General features: G+C 43.7%; 1 protein-coding gene across 3 annotated transcripts in view; it reads right to left on the reverse strand.

The window, feature by feature from the left end:
* Positions 1 to 13,797, reverse strand: part of ZNF638 (zinc finger protein 638) — a 71,574-nt gene extending 57,777 nt beyond the window's left edge. For 2 of the 3 annotated variants that reach the window (XM_084626476.1, XM_084626477.1), the window contains exons 1-2: positions 13,598 to 13,797; positions 4,653 to 6,276 (exon numbers count right to left, since the gene is read on the reverse strand). In XM_084626476.1, coding sequence (XP_084482602.1) covers positions 4,653 to 6,074 — 1,422 coding nt within the window. In that variant the 5' untranslated portion in view covers positions 6,075 to 6,276; positions 13,598 to 13,797. The remainder of the gene's footprint in view (positions 1 to 4,652; positions 6,277 to 13,597) is intronic. The other variant, XM_084626475.1, reaches the window with a different exon arrangement.
* Between the last annotated feature and the right edge of the window lie 5,697 nt (positions 13,798 to 19,494).

The following is a 19,494-nucleotide window of genomic DNA, read 5'->3' on the forward strand; positions in this document are numbered from 1 at the left end:
TGATGTTAAGTCATGAAGAAAGTTACATTTCCTGGATATAGTCACTAAATGAGTTAGAACAATCCTGGTTATTTTGTTTGTTGCACAAGAGGTGGTTTTTCCCTCTTAAAAAAGCTTGCTTATTTTGAAAGAAAAAAATAACACGCTTAAAAAAAATACTGACAGATAATCAGAAGAATTGCTATTCCATTTTTTGCTCTAACAGGAAAATAGTTTCCATCTGAAACAAAAGGCTGTAGAACAAAAACATTTGAGTATTGAGCAGACAGACACGATTCGCAATATCATCTATGATGAAACTCAATTTTCTGGCTTTAATTTTTTGCTGGCAAAAAAAATTATTCAGAACTCCAACCTGACTACAAGACTTTTACACCAAACAGCATTCAGCACAGCAACCCCAGTCAGAACTACAAAAAGCAGTAGAGGCATGGAGATAAAAAACAATATGCATGCAATCAACTTATTTGGGCCACTCAGAAGTTCAAATCTTTATTGCTTCTCTAACCTCAAGGAGCCTATCAGGATCATCATGTGCCGTGAAACTGACCAGTCACATAAGATAAAGCAGGGTTTGGCTGGGTCAATACTTAGGCCACACATGGACAGAAGGATACCACCTGAAGTTGTGCTAGTGGCACTCTTCTCTGATGTCAGAAAACAACCAACACCCCAGCATGGTAACAGGACTTTGTGATGCTGCTGGTGCCATCTTCACAGAACCAAGGGGTTGAACACTTTTAATGATCAGAGAGAACCAATGGCCAGTTTTTGTAGCAACAGTGATTTTAACCCCAGTGGTCCTTGCCAAACTCCACTATGTGTAATTACATTATTCCTCAAATTCCTTCTACAATTTGAAATGGTTAGGCTATTCTTTACTTTCTGTTCTAAACTGTGGTAAGGTTGCTATGCCTTATTAAATTGCTACAGAAATGGCTGCATTTCAATGGTGACAGGAATGATAATACATATCCCTTACAAGGAAGTTGTGAGATTTAATGTTGGTAAATGCTATGAGGTCTTAAACAGCGCCATACAGATGCAAATTATTATAATCTTTGGGTTTTGTACAGCTTCTGATACTGAAAGAACAAAACAAAAGCTATTGCAATAGAGAGGCATTAAAAAACTAATTTCAGATTAAAATGTTCTATTGTATCAAAGAGACAGAATACGAAACTTCAGAATACTGTGAACACCAGGACCATCTTCACCTGTGATCAGATCTCACAAGTTAAGCAGGGGTATGTAACTGCAGGGACGTCCACGGGGAAAAGCCTAGGACTGTTCCCCAAGGGTCAGTCCTAGGACCAATCCTATTCAACTTATTCATAAATGATCTGGAGAAAGGGATAAACAGTGAGGTGGCAAAGTTTGCAGATGATACTAAACTGCTCAAGATAGTCAAGACCAAAGCAGACTGAAGAACTTCAAAAAGATCTCACAAAACTAAGTGACTGAGCAACAACATGGCAAATGAAATTGCATGTGGATAAATGTAAAATAATGCACATTGGAAAAAATAACCCCAACTATACATACAATATGATGGGGGCTAATTTAGCTACAGCTAAACAGGAGAAAGATCTTGGAGTCATCGTGGATAGTTCTCTGAAGACGTCCACACAGTGTGCAGCGGCAGTCAAAAAAAGCAAACGGGATGTTAGGAATCATTAAAAAAGGGATAGAGAATAAGAGAGAATATTTTATTGCCCTTATATAAATCCATGGTACGCCCACATCTTGAATACTGAGTACAGATGTGGTCCCCTCATCTCAAAAAAGATATACTGGCATTAGAAAAGGTTCAGAAAAGGTTCATAATTTAAAATGATTAGGGGTTTGGAACGGGTCCCATATGAGGAGAGATTAAAAAGGCTAGGACTTTTCAGCTTGGAAAAGAAGAGACTACGGGGGGATATGACTGAAGTCTATAAAATCATGACTAACATGGAGAAAGTAAATAAGGAAGTGTTATTTACTCCTTCTCATAACACAAGAACTAGGGGTCACCAAGTGACATTAATAGGCAGCAGGTTTAAAACAAACAAAGGAAGCATTTTTTCACACAATGCACAGTCAACCTGTGGAACTCTTTGCTAGAGAATGCTGTGAAGGCCAAGACTATAACAGGGTTCAAAAAAGAAACTAGATAAATTCATGGAGGATAGGTCCATCAATGGCTATTAGCTAGGATGGGCAGGGATGGTGTCCCTAACCTGTTTGCCAGAAACTGGGAATGGGTGACAGGGGATGGATCACTTGATGATTACCTGTTCTGTTCATTCCCTCTGGGGCACCTGGCATCGGCCACCGCTGGAAGACAGGAGACTGGGCTAGATAGATCTTTGGTCTGACCCAGAATGACCATTACTATGTTCTTAGATCCTGGCCAAATTGTTTTACCTTAACATAACCTATTACCTCAGCTACTTTATTCTTCAGTTCCTGTCCAAGATCATATGTAAGGTTACTACTGCTGGTGATATACTGGTTGCTGCACCAAACTCCAAAGATAACTAAGTTTCAGTGGGGAGAAAAAACAGACTCCTATGTATGTTTAAGTTTATAATTCTGTATAATACTGGCAGCTGCTTTACGTAGCATTCTTTGCAAACAATCACCAATAATCATTTGAACCTGAAATTCAGCTGTCTTCCTAGCAATAATGAAACTAGTCTGCATCCTCTTTGACATATTTCCCAAATTCAGAAGAAGCTGAGGGGATGGGGATTTTCCCCACTTTGCCATTTCTCTCATCCTCTTCATAGTTCATTATATATCTATTTGTTATCATCACTGTTTGCGTGCCTTTCTTCTTTTAGACTGTCTCAAGCTTTTCCTATTTGCCATTTTATAAAGTCACCGTTTGCACCATGGAGAGTCTGAATCGATTGCTCTGCAAAGTTGTACTACACTTAAGCTTACAAAAAGATTTTAAAAATTTGACCTAAAAGCAAAACATCTTAAGATCTAGTTCTACCTTCAGGTACAAAAAGTTTTCAATCATATATTTGTCTTTTCAGCATAACATTTATTATGAGTTCAAAGAGGACAATAAGTTGGATGCATAGAAATCTTTACCTTGAAATCTTTCAATTGTAACTGAAATACAAAAAAACAGATGTTTTACTTGAAAAAAACAGACTAGAAAGCTGAAACCAAAAGTAATATTTGGATTCATGAACTGTTTGGAATACATACCTATATAGTGTTAATTAACTTTTGCTGAAAGAAAGATCTTCGTTCTTTGCTTTAAAAATCTGATTCCTCCCCCCCCTTTTGTATCTTTATGTTTTTCCAAAAAAGGCTATTCAAGAATATCCTGGTTGTTTTGCAACATGTTTTTCAAGGCACATTTCAGAATTCCTCACAAGAATTCATTACTGTCCACTCCGCAGCAACACACGTACATTAAATAAGGTTGCAGAATGTTCAGTTTAAAAGACCGGTATTTCCAGTCAATACTTGCAATATAAATATTTACTTGAATTTAAAAGGGGCAAGTGAACTAGATACTGAGTAGTTCACATCCAAGGGAATCAGCTACATAAGTTACTTTAGAAAAGAAAATAATTAATTACAAACCCAAATTCGTTACCAAATTCAGCATTAACATTCTATTTTAATCAAAACCCAATTTCTTTGTTAAGTTTTAACAATTTAACAGAATAAAAAACATATACATACTAAAACCAGAAGCACTGAAGCCCATTAAAAAAAAGGTATTTAAAATACACTTGTATTCCCACAAGTACAGAAGCTTCTCTTGATTGTCCTCAACCCCATTTACTCCTCTTTAAAACAAGGAAGTAGTTGTGCACCTGGAAATCTTTGGGAACTTTTACCAAATTCTGTGGAAGCTTTTCCCAGGTTTTGCAAACTTTTCTGGTAACACTGTTTAGGCAAATTTAAATTATGAAAACCATGCTGAATTATTTTGCAAATATTTGAAATTAAAATGACATTCCCCAGGGTTTTGTTTTTTTTAATTACTTCTAACATCCTTTCATTTACTCCCCAAGGTCTTCTCCTAGAATGATCTTCTCCTTTCCCCATATTCCCAAACTCCTTGAAGATTTTTTTAAACATTGAAAGGGTCTTTAGGCTTCAGAATTGAGACCCCAGTTAGATAAATGAAAGCAGTTAACACCTCGCAGACCTATTCCTCAGTCTCTGGTAAGACCATGTTGCACCAACTCACATTCAGAGTGACATCTTTGAAACCACACAGACTGCTTTTTAAAAGAATGATTGGGGGGCGGGGGAAGAGACAATATGAAAATCTATCCTAAAATTGTGCTATTGTATAGAAATTGCTGTGTGTGTTTCTAGTGGCCTAGTTATGAGGTGCTAATGAAATATTTTTTTTATTTCTCTGCCAAATATAGTATTTAAAAAATCAGTGCAAACAGACCTAAGAGCCTTAATATTGATGTAAAGAACATTTGTGTGCCTATACAGTCATAAGAGCAACAGGCTAGCCAGTATTAATATTTCTAATCTTTTAAAACCCACAGATCAGGAATCATACCGGAGCACAATATGCACAAATCATATAATGCATAGTAAAAACTATTGAATAAGATAAGATGTAACCGTATGTTGGATACAAGTATTTTACACAGTAATCTTTGAAAAACACTCACCTTCATATGAGTGCATTCCATGTTACACAGAGAACACATATGTGGAAATATCCTTGGAGATGTAGCATAGTAGTCATTCATCATAGATGGAGTCGGCAGTCTCTTTACCTTCTGAGTAGCAGCCTGTGAAAACACTGGAAGCCAAGAGGCTTTCACAATTCCAAAAGGAGACTTAATAGGAGCTTCAACTTGTGTCTGGAAGTTCTTCTGACCTGAGCCAATCTGTGCATTAGATTGATTAGTCCCAGATTCATGCTGAATCCTTTCATGATGTCTTACAGCTGCAAGAAGTTCAGCTGAAAAGGGTGGATGGCTGATAGGTGGCATCACAGGTTGGGCCATAGGTGGCTGGGTCAAAGACTGCTGGACAATAGGTGTCATCACAGATTGGGGCATAGGCGGCATCCCAGGCGGCATCATAGGTGGCATCCCAGGCTGGCTCATAGGTGGCATCATAGGTGGCATCCCAGGCTGGCTCATAGGTGGCATCATAGGTGGCATCCCAGGCTGGCTCATAGGTTTTACCATTGGGAGTCCTGTAGGTGTCATACATAACCCTGGCACCTTGCCTGCAGCATCAACAGGAAAAAATGACTGTGTATTGGATGAATCACTATGGAAACCCATCTGTTTCATTAATTCCTCAACTGGAAACATCGGGTTACACGTTACATTGGATGGTGGAACTGAAATAGTTTGCTGCGGTTGAAATTCTTTTCTGTTCTCTTCAGCTGGTTCTTCAGGATTGTACACACGCACCTCAAGAGGATCTTCAGTGTATCCATACCTGCTTGTGTGCCCATAATCAATCACTTTGCTCTTAACAGTTGAGCCACCAGTTCCACCAACAGTTTCTTTTTCTCTGCTCTGAGAATGTAAATTGGGTAACTGATGACCCATTTTACGCATTCGTATATCCCTCAAAATTAGTGGCATGTTTTCAGGTGTTAACTGGTCATCTGGGTAGCGACTGAGTTCCTCCAGATCTTCATTAGATAATCCAAAACTTGCTAAAATACTTGATGCACTCTCTGTTGTATAACGGCTCTGGACATTTGTATTCTGCTCTGTGATCCGGGCTGACGCGGGATGCTTTCGGCTTGTGTTTCCAGTTGGACATGGATTGTTATCCCAACGTGAAGTACGAACCTTTTCCTTTTGCTCTTCCTGTAAGTTTGCCATCTCCTTTGCTTGCCTTGGATCGGTTCTGTGTTGAGTTACCTGAACATTAGTTCTTCGTGATCCTGTCCGCTGTAAATTTTCATGTCCTCCAAATCTTTGTGAAATTCCTTGAGGTGTTCCAGGTGCAGGCTTTCTTTGAAGACCTGCTATGCCACCTCCCCTAAAAGCTCCTGGAGGTTTTGAGCCAGATGGGTTAGGTGCTCTTGGCCTCTGATGCAAGTTTCCTCTAGGACTAAACATGGCGATTTTCAGGAATGCCTGATTTAACAAAGCATAAGGTGGTGTTGAATTGTTTGAGGCAGCTGATGTCAACTGCTGAAGAGCCAACTGCGTCTTAATTTGAGCAAGCTGTAAAGGAGGAGGGCCCAACAGAAGTGGACTTACAATGCCAAGGTTCAGGGAATTCACAAGTGGTGCGAAACTTTCCAAGAATAATACAAAGCTGAAAGTTAAAACACAAATATTATATTATTTTCTTTTCAACTACTTTGTGCAGTGGATTCCACAATGCAAGCAAAACATTTTTTAAAAGTCATGAAGCAGTATTTTAATGTCATAGTTTAAAATAAATATATATATATATACACACACACACACACTAGAATGTAGAGTTTTGTGAACAAAAAAGTCAGATCTCTTGCTGTAAGAATTCTCATCTAATCCACTGGGCAACTTGTAGTTAAGTGTATTTTGCCAAACACCCATGATTATTGTGTTTTAGATGAGACAGAAAGACATCCAGCTGTTGTCCTCTCCTCAGCAGCATCTTCTGAACAATGAGTTTTAGATCTTCAGAGAAACCTCTTCAAAGCCACTGTAAATTACTTCACAAAATAGTATGAGCAAATTTTAAAATCCTTTACAAAGCACAGGAAAAAATGTTACATCCAAATATATTGTTAAGAAAATAATTAAAAAACTACTGGAAAGAAACATAATTGTAAATGAGAACCTTATTTATGTAGGGTACTCTTTTTTTTTAAAAAAAAAAAAAGGGTGGGGGGATCAATTTACCCAGGAAGTTTATAATGCTCTTATCTGGAAGTAGTTACACAGGTTTTCAATGTGAATACCAGTGTAACTGTTCCCATGATTAAGGTACTATACCAAAACCCCATTTAAGGGATGTGACAAGTGAGTATTTTTATTCTGTGGTCAGAAAATTTCCATTTTTCACATATTACAGGTAAGAACCTGTACTGATTGTGTACCTGTACAAATAAAGACCATCTCACTCATCTCAAAGCTGAAGTTACTTAAGGCAAGAGCAAAAAATTAGCAAGACAATGGACTCTTCTTTCTGAAGAGTAAGTTTTTCAATCTCAGATGAAGGCACAGACAAGTGAATCCTTCAAGATGACAGAGGCACCTATGAATAAGGATAGAGTACAGTCAAAGGTTGCCCAAACTAACAAAAAATTAATAGCAGCAACTTGGCTCACATTCTTGGGGATAAGGAGTTACAAAATTTGGGAGGTCTTTTGAAGCCTTGGGCCTGAATTGCACAGTTCTGCCTGTACTTACAAGTACATCAGTTACTATGTTGTAAAGAAGCTAGATCAGACTTCAACTTCCTTAAACTAGTTGATCTGTTAGTTTCATTTTTTCTGCTGTAGTTTGGGCTTCAGCCTGAGGTTTTATAGCATAAATCTCATTGAGAATCCTTCTAAATCACAGCCTGTAACTTCCTTTCCAGTCATTCTTAACTTTGCAAACCAGGCTTCTTTAACAGAGTTGAAGTACTTGCCTCACCACAGCTAAATCCATAGCTGGTTTGAAGTTTAAAAGCATCCTGTTTGAATTGAGCAAAACAAAAACATTTCTCTAAAAGGGAAGTGCCTCTCCTTCATGCTTGCAATTTAAAAATGGCGGTGCTGATTTAGTTCCTTGGGAAATTTCAGCTCAAAAGGCAAATGTTTGACAAAGCTATGAATGGAAATATCAGAGGGGTAAAGAACAGAGTGGTGCTTTCAAGAGGTTTTTTCCCCAAGTGCTTTCAGTAGTTTTGATGTCAGCCAGGCAAAGGAAACAAAGAGCTCATCTTTAGGATCTAAAAGAATGAGCTAGCAACCAGGAGCGGCTAACAGGAGAGTTTTGTGAGGGAGTTCTCCAGGTGAAGGAGGAGCAATTAGGTTACACTTTGGGTAAGTTTGTCATCTGTAGTGACTGTATTATTGGTGTGCATACTGCCTGACTGAAATACACTGTGTAGTCTGTTTGGGGAACTGTGTTTGTGTTGAGACTAGCCTAGTGGCCTGATAGGCATGGCTGAGAACTTCTTGACAAGGCTTTGATCCCCAAGCCCTTTAGCACCCATCAACCCTTAACCAGGGGGCGAAGCTAGTCAGGAAGACCAGGGCTTTAAAAAGCCCCCTCCTAAGCACCAGAGGAGCTAGGGAAAAGGACTGGCTAATAGGCTTGGGAGGGAGTTCTCCAGAGGGAGTGTGGGGGGGAGGGCTAGATACACTTAACATTCCTTAAACTTCTTTAAACTTAAAGCCAAAAACTCCCGATAAAAACAAAAGAACAAATGAACGAGCTTCAGAAGTAAAAAGAGAATGTAGGCAGAAGTCTAGCAACAGAGTGGGGGCTATCCAGTTTATTGCAGCATGTCCCTATGGGCAGGTGGTGTATGTGTGCATTTGGTGCAAGGAGCTCCTGGCCCTCAGAGACCATGTACAAGATTTGGAGACCAGAGTGGCTGAACTGGGAAGAATGAGGGAGGCTATGCCTCACCAAACAGCGAGACGTGGCCTGACTCCGGCCTTCTATCCAGCCCCCCGGAACCCTCACCCGCATCCAACCCTCCTTGCTCCCCACCCGACTGCCCCCCCAGACGCCCGTCTCCTATCCATGTCGGAACATGCAGAATCTTCAGGTTGGTAAACTTTTATTTCATACTTCTTTCTTAAGGACTGCCAGTCTTCCTTCTGGACTATTCTTGAATTCTCATGTTTGAGCAAAAAATATAGTTGTTAACTCTTATGGTACTGTCACTTTAGATGCAGTTGTGATAAAAAATGAACAGCTGAAATAGGCAGATCTTCCTTTTAGAGTTTCACCTTTTAAGTAGTACTCAGTGTCAGTGAATGCAATGAGTAGCACTAAATGAGCAGTATGGTAATAATTAAATAACTGCATTGACTTATTTTGTTTAGGAGAATCCATCCTCAACATACAGGATTCTGAAGACTATCCACCTTCAAGATGACCATCATTTTCTATAGTTTCAGAGCCATCTGCCAAAGATAGTGTTTCAGTCACATCATGTATGTCACATAGCCACAGTATATCACCTGTAGCAAAAAGAAAAAAAAACCTCCATCATCCAGAAACAAGCACAGATAAGTTTGTGATAAGAACCAGCAGATTACAAAAAGAGGTAATTGCCCTGTTTGTTTATGCAACAAACTCTCCTTTCCCTATGACTGAGAACCCACACTTCATTAACATGGTTCAGTCATTAAGACAAGGATACAATCCACCCAACAGAGCAGATGTCGCAGGCAAATTGCTGGATAAGGTGTGTGAAAGAGAAATTGAGTAGTGTGCAAAAGTCCAGAGGGTGAAATTGTTAACCTGAGTCTTGACTGGTGTAGCAGTGTTCACAATGATCCTGTTGTATGTGCTTGTGTGACAACAGAAGAAGAGAATGTCTTCCTTACAGAAACAATTGATACGTCAGGAAATGCACACCAGCAGAATACTTACAAGTAGCAGCAGTAAAAGCTATAACAAACTGTGAAAAAAAATTCAAATGTCTAGTATGGATCTTGGGCACAGAAAATGCTGCAAACGTATCCAAGATGAGAAGAAATTTAGGAGAGAGTCCCAAGCTAACAACTTATGGGTACAGTGCTCATTTGCTGCACCTCCTAGCCAAAGACTTTAGTGTTCCAGAAATAAAAGCCAATGTTGAAATTGCAAAATACTTCCGTAACAGGTACCTTTGTGTGTACCTTTGACTAGTGATTTAAATCAATCTGATTTCAATCAAATCCACCCTGCTAATTGTTAGTGATTACATCACAGGAGGCCCCCATTTTCCTGTATTCTAGGGAAGGAATTAAGTGACAAAATTAACCTAATTAATTCCCAGTTTGAAAGGAAACAAAACACAATGACAAGACATGTATTTCAGAAAGCTTGAATTCAGTGATTGCACCTAAGTAGCATATATATTGCTCAAAGTTAAATCTAGTCAAATATTGACAAACAATATATCTGATTATTGAACTGAATATATAATCTTAGCACTCCAAACTATCAACTGCCAGCAGATAATGTGAAGTTAACATTAGATACTTATGGGACATGAGATTGCTGAAAGTAACATTTAACAAAAAGTATCCATCCCCAGATGAGAAAGCATTTTAAGAAAGCACAGTAAACTAAAATTTCTGAAATATGACTAGAACTTGGTATGTAATTAGTAACATGCTACTAATTTGAAACCTTTCGAAAAAGTTGTCCCCCAACTGCTATTTGAGTTCAACATAGCAGGTTGTTACAGAACTGTACATTAGCACAAATCAATTAGCAAATAGCACTGAAAATGGGAAAAAAGCTTTACAGTATCCTTAAAACAATTTTTACTACTAGTATACAGACCTATTCCCTTTTTAAAGCCGTTGTTTCCCCTCTGTCAATGTTAAGAAAGGCCCGACTCCACTAACTGTTCCATGTGGGCAGACTTCTGTACCACTGAAGTCCATGGGTCACCGCATACACGCAAAGGTCTGCCCACATGGAACAACATGCAGGATCAGGGCCTAAATGAGCTGGAGAAAAAGCAATGGCAACACTAATGCTTCCCATCTTAAATCTCATGCTTTTAATTATTTTAAAAAACAAGACACCACCATTTCGCAGAGGAAGGTTTTAATTTGCTGGCACAGAGTGATAAAGATTTAGTATTAATCAAACTTCAATTCCCCTTAAACTTGAGATGGCCACAAAAACCTCAGAGATCTTGACCTTTTCACTTGCAGAAGAGCTCTGAACTTGACCAAATCTTTCAAGAGAGGACAGTTCTTTGAAAAAAGACACTGAACATAACCTTAAGTCAAGCAGACTGTAGGCCCCCCATCAAGATACTCTGGAAATGAAGAACAGGGGAAGAGGAAGCCAGTAGTGTTGTATCCATCCACTAACTCCCTAATGCAGTAGTCCCCAAACTTTTTCTGACACCCGCTCCCACCAGTAATGGAATCTGTCCACGCCCCCTCAGAGGCCAGGTCCAGGAGCCGAGGCTTGGGCGGGTGGTGCTCCCTCCCTGGGCCCTGCCTTGCCCCTCCCTCAAACGTTCGTTCCTCCACACCCCCTACCGTTTGAGGACCAATGCTAATTAAGACCAAGTCTGCCTCTTCCCCCCCTCCCCAACCAATGCAGGACTGTTCCCAGGTGGCTCTCGCAGACACATTTTTTAAAATACGAACAAACAGATTGGGAGTTTTGGGGAATGGTTTCTTCAAGAGGAAAAAATAATCTAACCCCTATAAATATGTCCCTTTAAGGCCCCACAGCAGGGGTGGGCAAATTTTTTGGCAGGAGGGCCACATCCGGGTATGGTAATTGTATGGCAGGCCATGAATGCACATGAAATTGGGGGTTGGGGGTGTGGGCGAGGGCTCTGGTTGTGGGTATGGGGTCTGGAGTGGGGACAAAAAATGATAAGTTCAGGGTATGGTAGGGGATTCCAGGCTGAGGCAGGAGATTGGGGTGCAGAGGTGGGGGGTGAGGGCTCCAGCTGCGGGCTCTGGGATTGGGCTGAGGGGTTGGGGGTGCAGGAGGGTGCTCCAGGCTGGGAGTGAGGGGTTTGGAGGGCAGGAGGGGGATCGGGGTGGGGCAGGGGCTCAGGGGGTCAGAGGTGCAGGCTCTCGGGGACGCTTATCTCAAGCAGCTCCTAGAAGCAGTGGCATGTCTGTCCGTCCATCCGTCCCCCAGCTCCTAAATGGAGGCGTAGCCACCTGTCTGTCCACAGGTCCCATCTCTGCAGCTCCCACTAGCCGTGGTTCCCAGTTGCATGCGGAGCCCCCTTGGTTCCCCTATGCGTAGGAGGGGGATGGGGGCTATGCCGCTGCTTCCAGAAGCCACACGGAGCAGGGCAAACCCCAAACCCTGCTCCCCGGTGGGAGCTTGAGAGCTAGATTAAAATGTCTGGAGGGCCAGTTTCGGCCCCTGGGCCTTAGTTTGCCCACTCCTGCCCCTCAGCCAGGGTAGGTTGATTTGCATCAGCAATTTTAATCATGTTTTGCATTTGTACATTTTAGTTATTTTCCTAAAGAAAGGTTGATTCTCATTAGGTAGTAACCTTTATAATATGTTGATTGACAACTAAAAGAGTCTTTACACTAAACTTGGTGCTTCCTTTTGCTATCCAGGATACACTGTATCCATACATATTTATTTAGCTATTATATTCATTAACTTTAGGAGATGAATTTTTTACTCGCAAATTGTATCAAGCTATATTTAGATAAAAATTCAAATTAAATTAAAATGCATAAAACCAGCATTTTTCTTTTATTCAATAAAATTACTTTAAATGTGCTGGATACATTAAAAAGTTGACCAAAACATTTTTTGCATTTAAAACGGATTATACAAACTAAGTATTATCTGTAGTTAGTGCACTGAACTGATTGCTTATGGTCACCACGTCCTTCAAGATTTTTAGAAAGAGTGCTTCTCCCAGTGTTTGTTCTCAGCTTGGAAGAGGAAAAGAAGCTTCTCACCTTTTTGAACTCCCAGCTGGCTTCTTAATTTTGACTGACCTAGTCACTGAACTGAGGGAATTAACTGGAAGAAAATATTCTCTCTGCATCTACAGAAGAGGCTAGTGCTGCTAAAAGTGATTTAGATCTTCAACACACCGCACATACTACTTCATGTTATTTTCTTGTATTTACATTTTCTGAATAAGTTTGACTACATTTAAGACTTAACATACCTTATCTATTTCAAGTTAGTTTTAAATGTTTATTTTTTTAAAAAAAATCTATATTTAACTTAAATTTTTTAAAAAAATCCGTTTTTAAATCACTGATTTTTTCCCCCACTCTGCCCACAGTAGATCTATGACCCAAGATTTTGAACCTCTAATCCAACAGAACATAAGTGCCCCCCCCTAAAAAAAATAAAATAATTAAAAAAAAAAAAAAAAAAAAGCAAACGCCCAACTGCAAGCACACCTGGAAGGAAACCTGAGTCTGTTAACCGCACAGCTGCCTCCTTGCAGCTACAAACGCCTCTGGACCAGGAAGGCGCCTTCCGCCCCGCACTGGGTGCGCTGCCCTACACGCGACTATTTACCGGTGCGCTCGGCGCTGTACCATACCCAGCCTGCTCGCCCCCGAAATCTGCACGGCGGGGGGCGGGGCGTTCAAGGCATTTCAGTCCCTGGCACCAAGGCCGACTCGCCCATTAACCCTTTCCCAGGGCCGGCGGCGGCCCCCGCCCCGCCAGCCGCGATCTCCTGGCCCAGCGCGGGGTGGGGGCCTCCCGAGCCCGCTCGGCTCGCACGCCTGCCCCCGCCCGCACAGCACTGCGGGCGCGTGACCCGCCCCAGCAGCAGCGCCCCTAAAGCCGCCCCTCCCCCCAGCTCCTCGCCCCGCCCCTTCCCCGTCGCCCCGCGCCGCCATTTTGAGCCGCCGCGGCCCCTTCTGCGTCACACAGGAGCTCGGTGGAAACCGCCTCCCCCGCCGCCGCCGCCGCCGCCGGAGTCCCCCCCCGCCCCCGGCCGCATCGTGCGGGCCCCATACCTCTCAGGGGGAACGGCGGAGCCGGGTCGCTCCCTGCTCCGCAGCGGCCTCTCGCTCGGGCGCTTTGGCCGATCAGCGCAGCCCAGCTCGGGCGCCCCTCCGTCAGGCAATGGCTGGCGTCACACCGCTGCGCACGCGCACAACTCAACGACCGGAGGGACGCGCGCGTGCAGCCAGGAGTAACTCCCCGGCGGCCCGCGAGGGGGCGGGGGGGGATGATCGCGACGCAGCCGCAGAACACACCCCGCCGAGCGTCTGCGCCATGGGCTGCCCAATGCGCTTGCGTCAAGTGGAACGGACAGGTGCGCACCCACGGGGGCTGACCTCGCGCTCGGGAGAGGCGGCTGCCGGCGCAGGCGCCCTAGCTTCCTAAGAGCTCCCCCCCCCCCCATTACACAACCGTCCCTCGCGCCCGCCGGACCCTCCCCGCCTCCCTCTTCCCGCGCGTGCGCGCTCAGAGCCTGCGTGAGCGCAACCGTGGAGCTAACTGCGCAGGCGTGCCCCATCTCGCCGCAGGGCATGATGGAGCGCTGGCGACCACTATATAAGGGGACGGCCGGTGGCGTCTCCGGTTGCAGAGGGCTTTGGGGTGTCTGTTGGCGTTGGGTGGCTCTCTCTGGTCGCTCCAGTCCCGCCCAGGGGCTCCCTTGTAGGGGCGCCTTTGCTGCTGGCCATCTGTCTCCCTTCGGCCTAGAATAGGTCTCTTGCTGCCTGCTCCTTGCCCTCTGCTTCCAAACCCACCTCTGTCACCCAAGCCCCCCTGTCGTGCTGGAGCCTAGAAACCCTCCCGGCCTGGAATTCAGGAGCTGCTGCTTTGCGCCGAGCTAGCTGCCGGAGATGGTTTCTAGAGGCCCCTTGCCGGCACGCACAGAGGTGAGGTTGGGTTCTCTTTTCTCCACCCCCACCCCGGCATGGATTGCCGCGCCGGGGCGGAGAAAGAGGTGAATGCTAATAGGTGACGCTGCCCCAGGTCTAGAGGGCGGCTGCTGTTGCTGCAGTTGAGCAGTGGTGTGACTCAGAAGCCTGTCCCTTGCTTCTCCTTCTCATGACAAGGATGATAGGTGTGATGTAGAGAGCTGTGACTCTTACCACGGGTGGCGCTAGGAAGTTCTTGACTTGGGGCATGTCTATGTGCTCCAGACTCTCTCCTGGATTCCCAATAACAACATGACTTCACAGAATCCCTTTGTGTACAGTGGAGACATAAACAAAAGCTCTTTTAAGAATGGTTGTCATCTCCTTAAAAAGACTATAATGTCTGCAACCACACACCAGGCTACTAACCCTACTCCCTTGTTATGCTAAACACAGTGCCCAAATCATGCTCAATATACAGGAGACAGCAGAGAATAGGACTTTCTAAAACCAGATCTACCTCCGGAGTACATCCAAGTGCCCTGTGAACCTCTTTTGCGTCGGTCTAGGCTTCCTATTTGGGGCAGGCAGCCTTGTGCTGGCAAACTGGTTCCAGATCAGGACAGTGCTGCCTGCAGAGACTCCAGCTACACTACCACAGTATAGGTCTGTTGAAAGCACTTGGGCATGGGACCCTCTCTTGGCTTTTTAATCTGGCATCAACCACCTCACAGCTGGGTACAGTGCTGTCTGGCAAGTTAGATGGGCACAGAAGTAACTTGCTGCCCTTTAGCCTGCCTCAGATCCCTGTTTCGGTCCCTGTGTAGGAGAAGTGCAATAGTACAATCCTTCCATATAGCTTCTTGCTAACAAAAGCCCAATATATCACTACCTAGAGATCTACATCAATAAAGCTTGAAATTTTGGGTTCCTAAACTAGTTCTTGGTGTCAGATACTAGTTGAAAGCAGGGGAAGTGCTGTAATATGTTTGATCTAGATCATGGCTATTTTTTTCCTATGTCCATTAAAAAAAAAAAAAGGTAAAAACTTTAACATCCTAAACATAGAATCGTAGAATAACTGGGTTGGAAGGGACCTCAGGAGGTCATCTAGTCCAACCCCCTGCTCAAAGCAGGACCAGTCCCCAACTAAATCATCCCAGCCAGGGCTTTGTCAAGCCTGACCTTAAAAACCTCAAAGGAAGGAGATTCCACCACCTCCCTAGGTAATGCATTCCAGTGCTTCAGCACCCTCCTAGTGAAAAAGTTTTTCCTAATATCCAACCTAAACCTCCCCCACTGCAACTTAAGACCATTACTCCTTGTCCTGTCATCTGCTACCACTGAGAAGAGTCTAGATCCATCCTCTTTGGAACCCCCTTTCAGGTAGTGGAAAGCAGCTATCAAGTCCACCCTTATTCTTCTTTTCTGCAGACTAACCAATCCCAGTTTCCTCAGCCTCTCCTCATAAGTCGTGTTCCAGTCCCCTAATCATTTTTCAGAGTAACAGCCGTGTTAGTCTGTATTCGCAAAAAGAAAAGGAGTACTTGTGGCACCTTAGAGACTAACCAATTTATTTGAGCATGAGCTTTCGTGAGCTACAGCTCACTTCATCGGATGCATACCGTGGAAACTGCAGAAGACATTATATACACACAGAGACCATGAAACAATACCTCCTCCCACCCCACTGTGCTGCTGGTAATAGCTTATCTAAAGTGATCATCAAGTTGGGCCATTTCCAGCACAAATCCAGGTTTTCTCACCCTCCGCCCCCCCACACACAAACTCACTCTCCTGCTGGTAATAGCCCATCCAAAGTGACCACTCTCCCTACAGTGTGCATGGTAATCAAGGTGGGCCATTTCCAGCACAAATCCAGGTTTTCTCACCCCCCCCCCACCCCCATACACACACAAACTCACTCTCCTGCTGGTAATAGCTTATCTAAAGTGATCATCAAGTTGGGCCATTTCCAGCACAAATCTAGGTTTTCTCACACACACACCCACCCCACCGCCATGCACACACAAACTCACTCTCCTGCTGGTAATAGCCTGGATTTGTGCTGGAAATGGCCCACCTTGATTACCATGCACATTGTAGGGAGAGTGGTCACTTTGGATGGGCTATTACCAGCAGGAGAGTGAGTTTGTGTGTGCATGGGGGTGGGGGGGGGGGGGTGAGAAAACCTAGATTTGTGCTGGAAATGGCCCAACTTGATGATCACTTTAGATAAGCTATTACCAGCAGGACAGTGGGGTGGGAGGAGGTATTGTTTCATGGTCTCTGTGTGTATATAATGTCTTCTGCAGTTTCCACGGTATGCATCCGATGAAGTGAGCTGTAGCTCACGAAAGCTCATGCTCAAATAAATTGGTTAGTCTCTAAGGTGCCACAAGTACTCCTTTTCTTTTTGCTAATCATTTTTGTTGCCCTCCGCTGTACTCTTTCCAATTTGTCCACATCCTTCTTGTAGTGTGGGGCCCGAAACTAGACACAGGACTCCAGATGAGGCCTCACCAATGTCAAATAGAGGGGAATGATCATGTCCCTCGAACTGCTGGCAATGCCCTTACTTATACAGCCCAAAATGCCATTAGCCTTCTTGGCAACAAGGGCACACTGTTGACTCATATCCAGCTTCTCGTCCACTGTAACCCCCTAGGTCCTTTTCTGCAGAACTACTGCCTAGCCATTCGGTCCCTAGTCTGTAGCGGTGCATGGAATTCTTCAATCCTAAATGCAGGACTCTGCACTTGTCTTTGTTGAACCTCATCAGATTTCTTTTGGCCCAATCCTCTAATTTGTCTAGGTCCCTCTGTATCCTATCCCTACCCTCCAGCGTGTCTACCACTCCTCCCATTTTAGTGTCATCTGCTCAGGGTGCAGTCCATGCCACCCTGCAGATCATTAATGAAAATATTGAACAAAACCGGCCCCAGGACCGACCCTTGGGGCACTCCGCTTGATACTGGCTGCAAACACGGAGCTGTATCTCTCAAATCCTAGATTGAATTACCCCAAATCTGCACCACAAACTAGCCATGGGCCTCCTTCTAGGCCAGTCTGACACTGCTTGTTGATTTAGAGCACTTTTAAAAAAAAATTGGCTCTAAGTTGAAAGCCTTTATTGAGAGTGCATCTAGGGTGCCATCTCATAATGAGCCACAAGGAGAGATGGTACCAGCGCCTCTCACAAGCAACCTCTGCCAGACAGTCTTACAGAGTTTCAACCATAGGTGAAAGCTGTCCTCCTCCTTGCATCCGATGAAGTGAGCTGTAGCTCACGAAAACTTATGCTCAAATAAATTGGTTAGTCTCTAAGGAGCCACAAGTACTCCTTTTCTTTTTGTGAACACAGACTAACACGGCTGCTACTCTGAAACCTCCTCCCTGTGTAACTGTTCCCAGGGCCAGGGGTCTGTGGTACCAGGCATGGCCTGCCTTCCCACTGGTGAATCCCACCATCAACCCAGAGAGCAGCTGGCATGACTGGCAAAGGGAAACAATATTCCCTGTGCCCACCACAGTGAATCTAACCCCGTATCCTAATCTATATACCCAAAGAGGCTGAGCTAATTTAATCTTAACTCTGGACTATCCTGGTTTTGAGTGCTTAAATTTAACACCTCTTGGGAGAGAGTTATGGTATGTAATGTAGTTTGGACTCAATGCTTTCAAGAAGGAAGAGGAGACAAGGGCCCTGCCGGCATGGGGTTTGCACTTGGGGTTTCTAGCTCCCCTTGACAATGCTCTGATATTCTAATGATAGCTGCTATAAAAACACGTTAGTGAGAAGGAGAGGTGGACAGAGTTCAAAAGAGAGCAGGGTTAGGTCAAAAAAATTACAATCTAAAGGCCAAATCCTGCTTCATTTATTAATGTGAATACTTCCACTTAAGTCAGTGGAAATAGTCACAGATGCAAGGAGGATTGCGCCCCATTTGTACTAGGATATACGGTAAGAAGACATTCTGATTAGGCTGTGTCTATATTCCCAGCATAGTGATACACGCCTAAGAAATAGCACCAATAAAGGAAAATATCTGGGCATAGGGAGTGTGTGTTGGAAGAGCCAGGAGGCACAGACAGAGGGTTTCAACATCATAGTTTAAAACCATAAAGGGATGCAGCCTTTAAATAGCTTTTTATATTGTACGTTTGCAAGTGGTGACTAACCTACACATTTTCCACTCCGTGCATCTGATGAAGTGGGTTCTAGCCCATGAAAGCTTATGCCCAAATAAATGTGTTAGTCTCTAAGGTGCCACAAGGACTCCTCAGTGTATGTTTAGATAGTAAATGACTATCACTGACACTGAATCCCAGCCCCTTATGATTGCTTCGAATGGCGTATCTTAATACTTTTTTAATGCAATACTTTTTTTAGGGGTTTCCAAACTGTTCCTATCACCTCAGCGCCTGGACATGCTACAGTGTTTCAAAACAAATACAAAATTGGGTCTTAAAATAAAATGCTATATACAGAGCTTGCTACAAAAATAGCTCAGAGGGTTAATAAAAGGGTAACCAGACAGGTAAATCCTATACTGCTCTCTCTCAGGCTCAAACTCAGGCCCTGGTAGAAAGGAGCTGATTTCCAAGGGCAGGGGATTTCAGCTGAAGATGTCCTACCACTGATCCTAGAGCAGTTGGCCTCTGGAATTAATACAACAAATCAAATTGGACATCAGGATATTGTTGGAGTTTAACAAATAATGAAAAGGAGTCAATTGTTAGATTACCCAGTCCTAGACCATTTAAGGTTTTACGGATTGTCACCAACACTTGAGCCATACCCAAAAGCTAACATGCAACCAGTGCACTACAGAGGGCCCTTGCGATGCAGAACTTTGTGTATGTTTCATATAACCAGACTAAGAAATATAGTCTGGGAGCGGCCGAGTGTATGTTTCCTTATGCCAGGGAATGTTTCTCCCCTAGCTACCCTTTCATTTCTGGCTAGTTTACACTACACAGACTTTGCTGCTACTGTGGTATAGTGTAGCAGCTGAGGCCCCTCGTGTAGACACAGTGTA

This window comes from Lepidochelys olivacea (genome assembly GCF_965140295.1).
Source record: "Lepidochelys olivacea isolate rLepOli2 genome assembly, chromosome: 4".
In the NCBI taxonomy this organism is placed as follows: domain Eukaryota; kingdom Metazoa; phylum Chordata; order Testudines; family Cheloniidae; genus Lepidochelys; species Lepidochelys olivacea.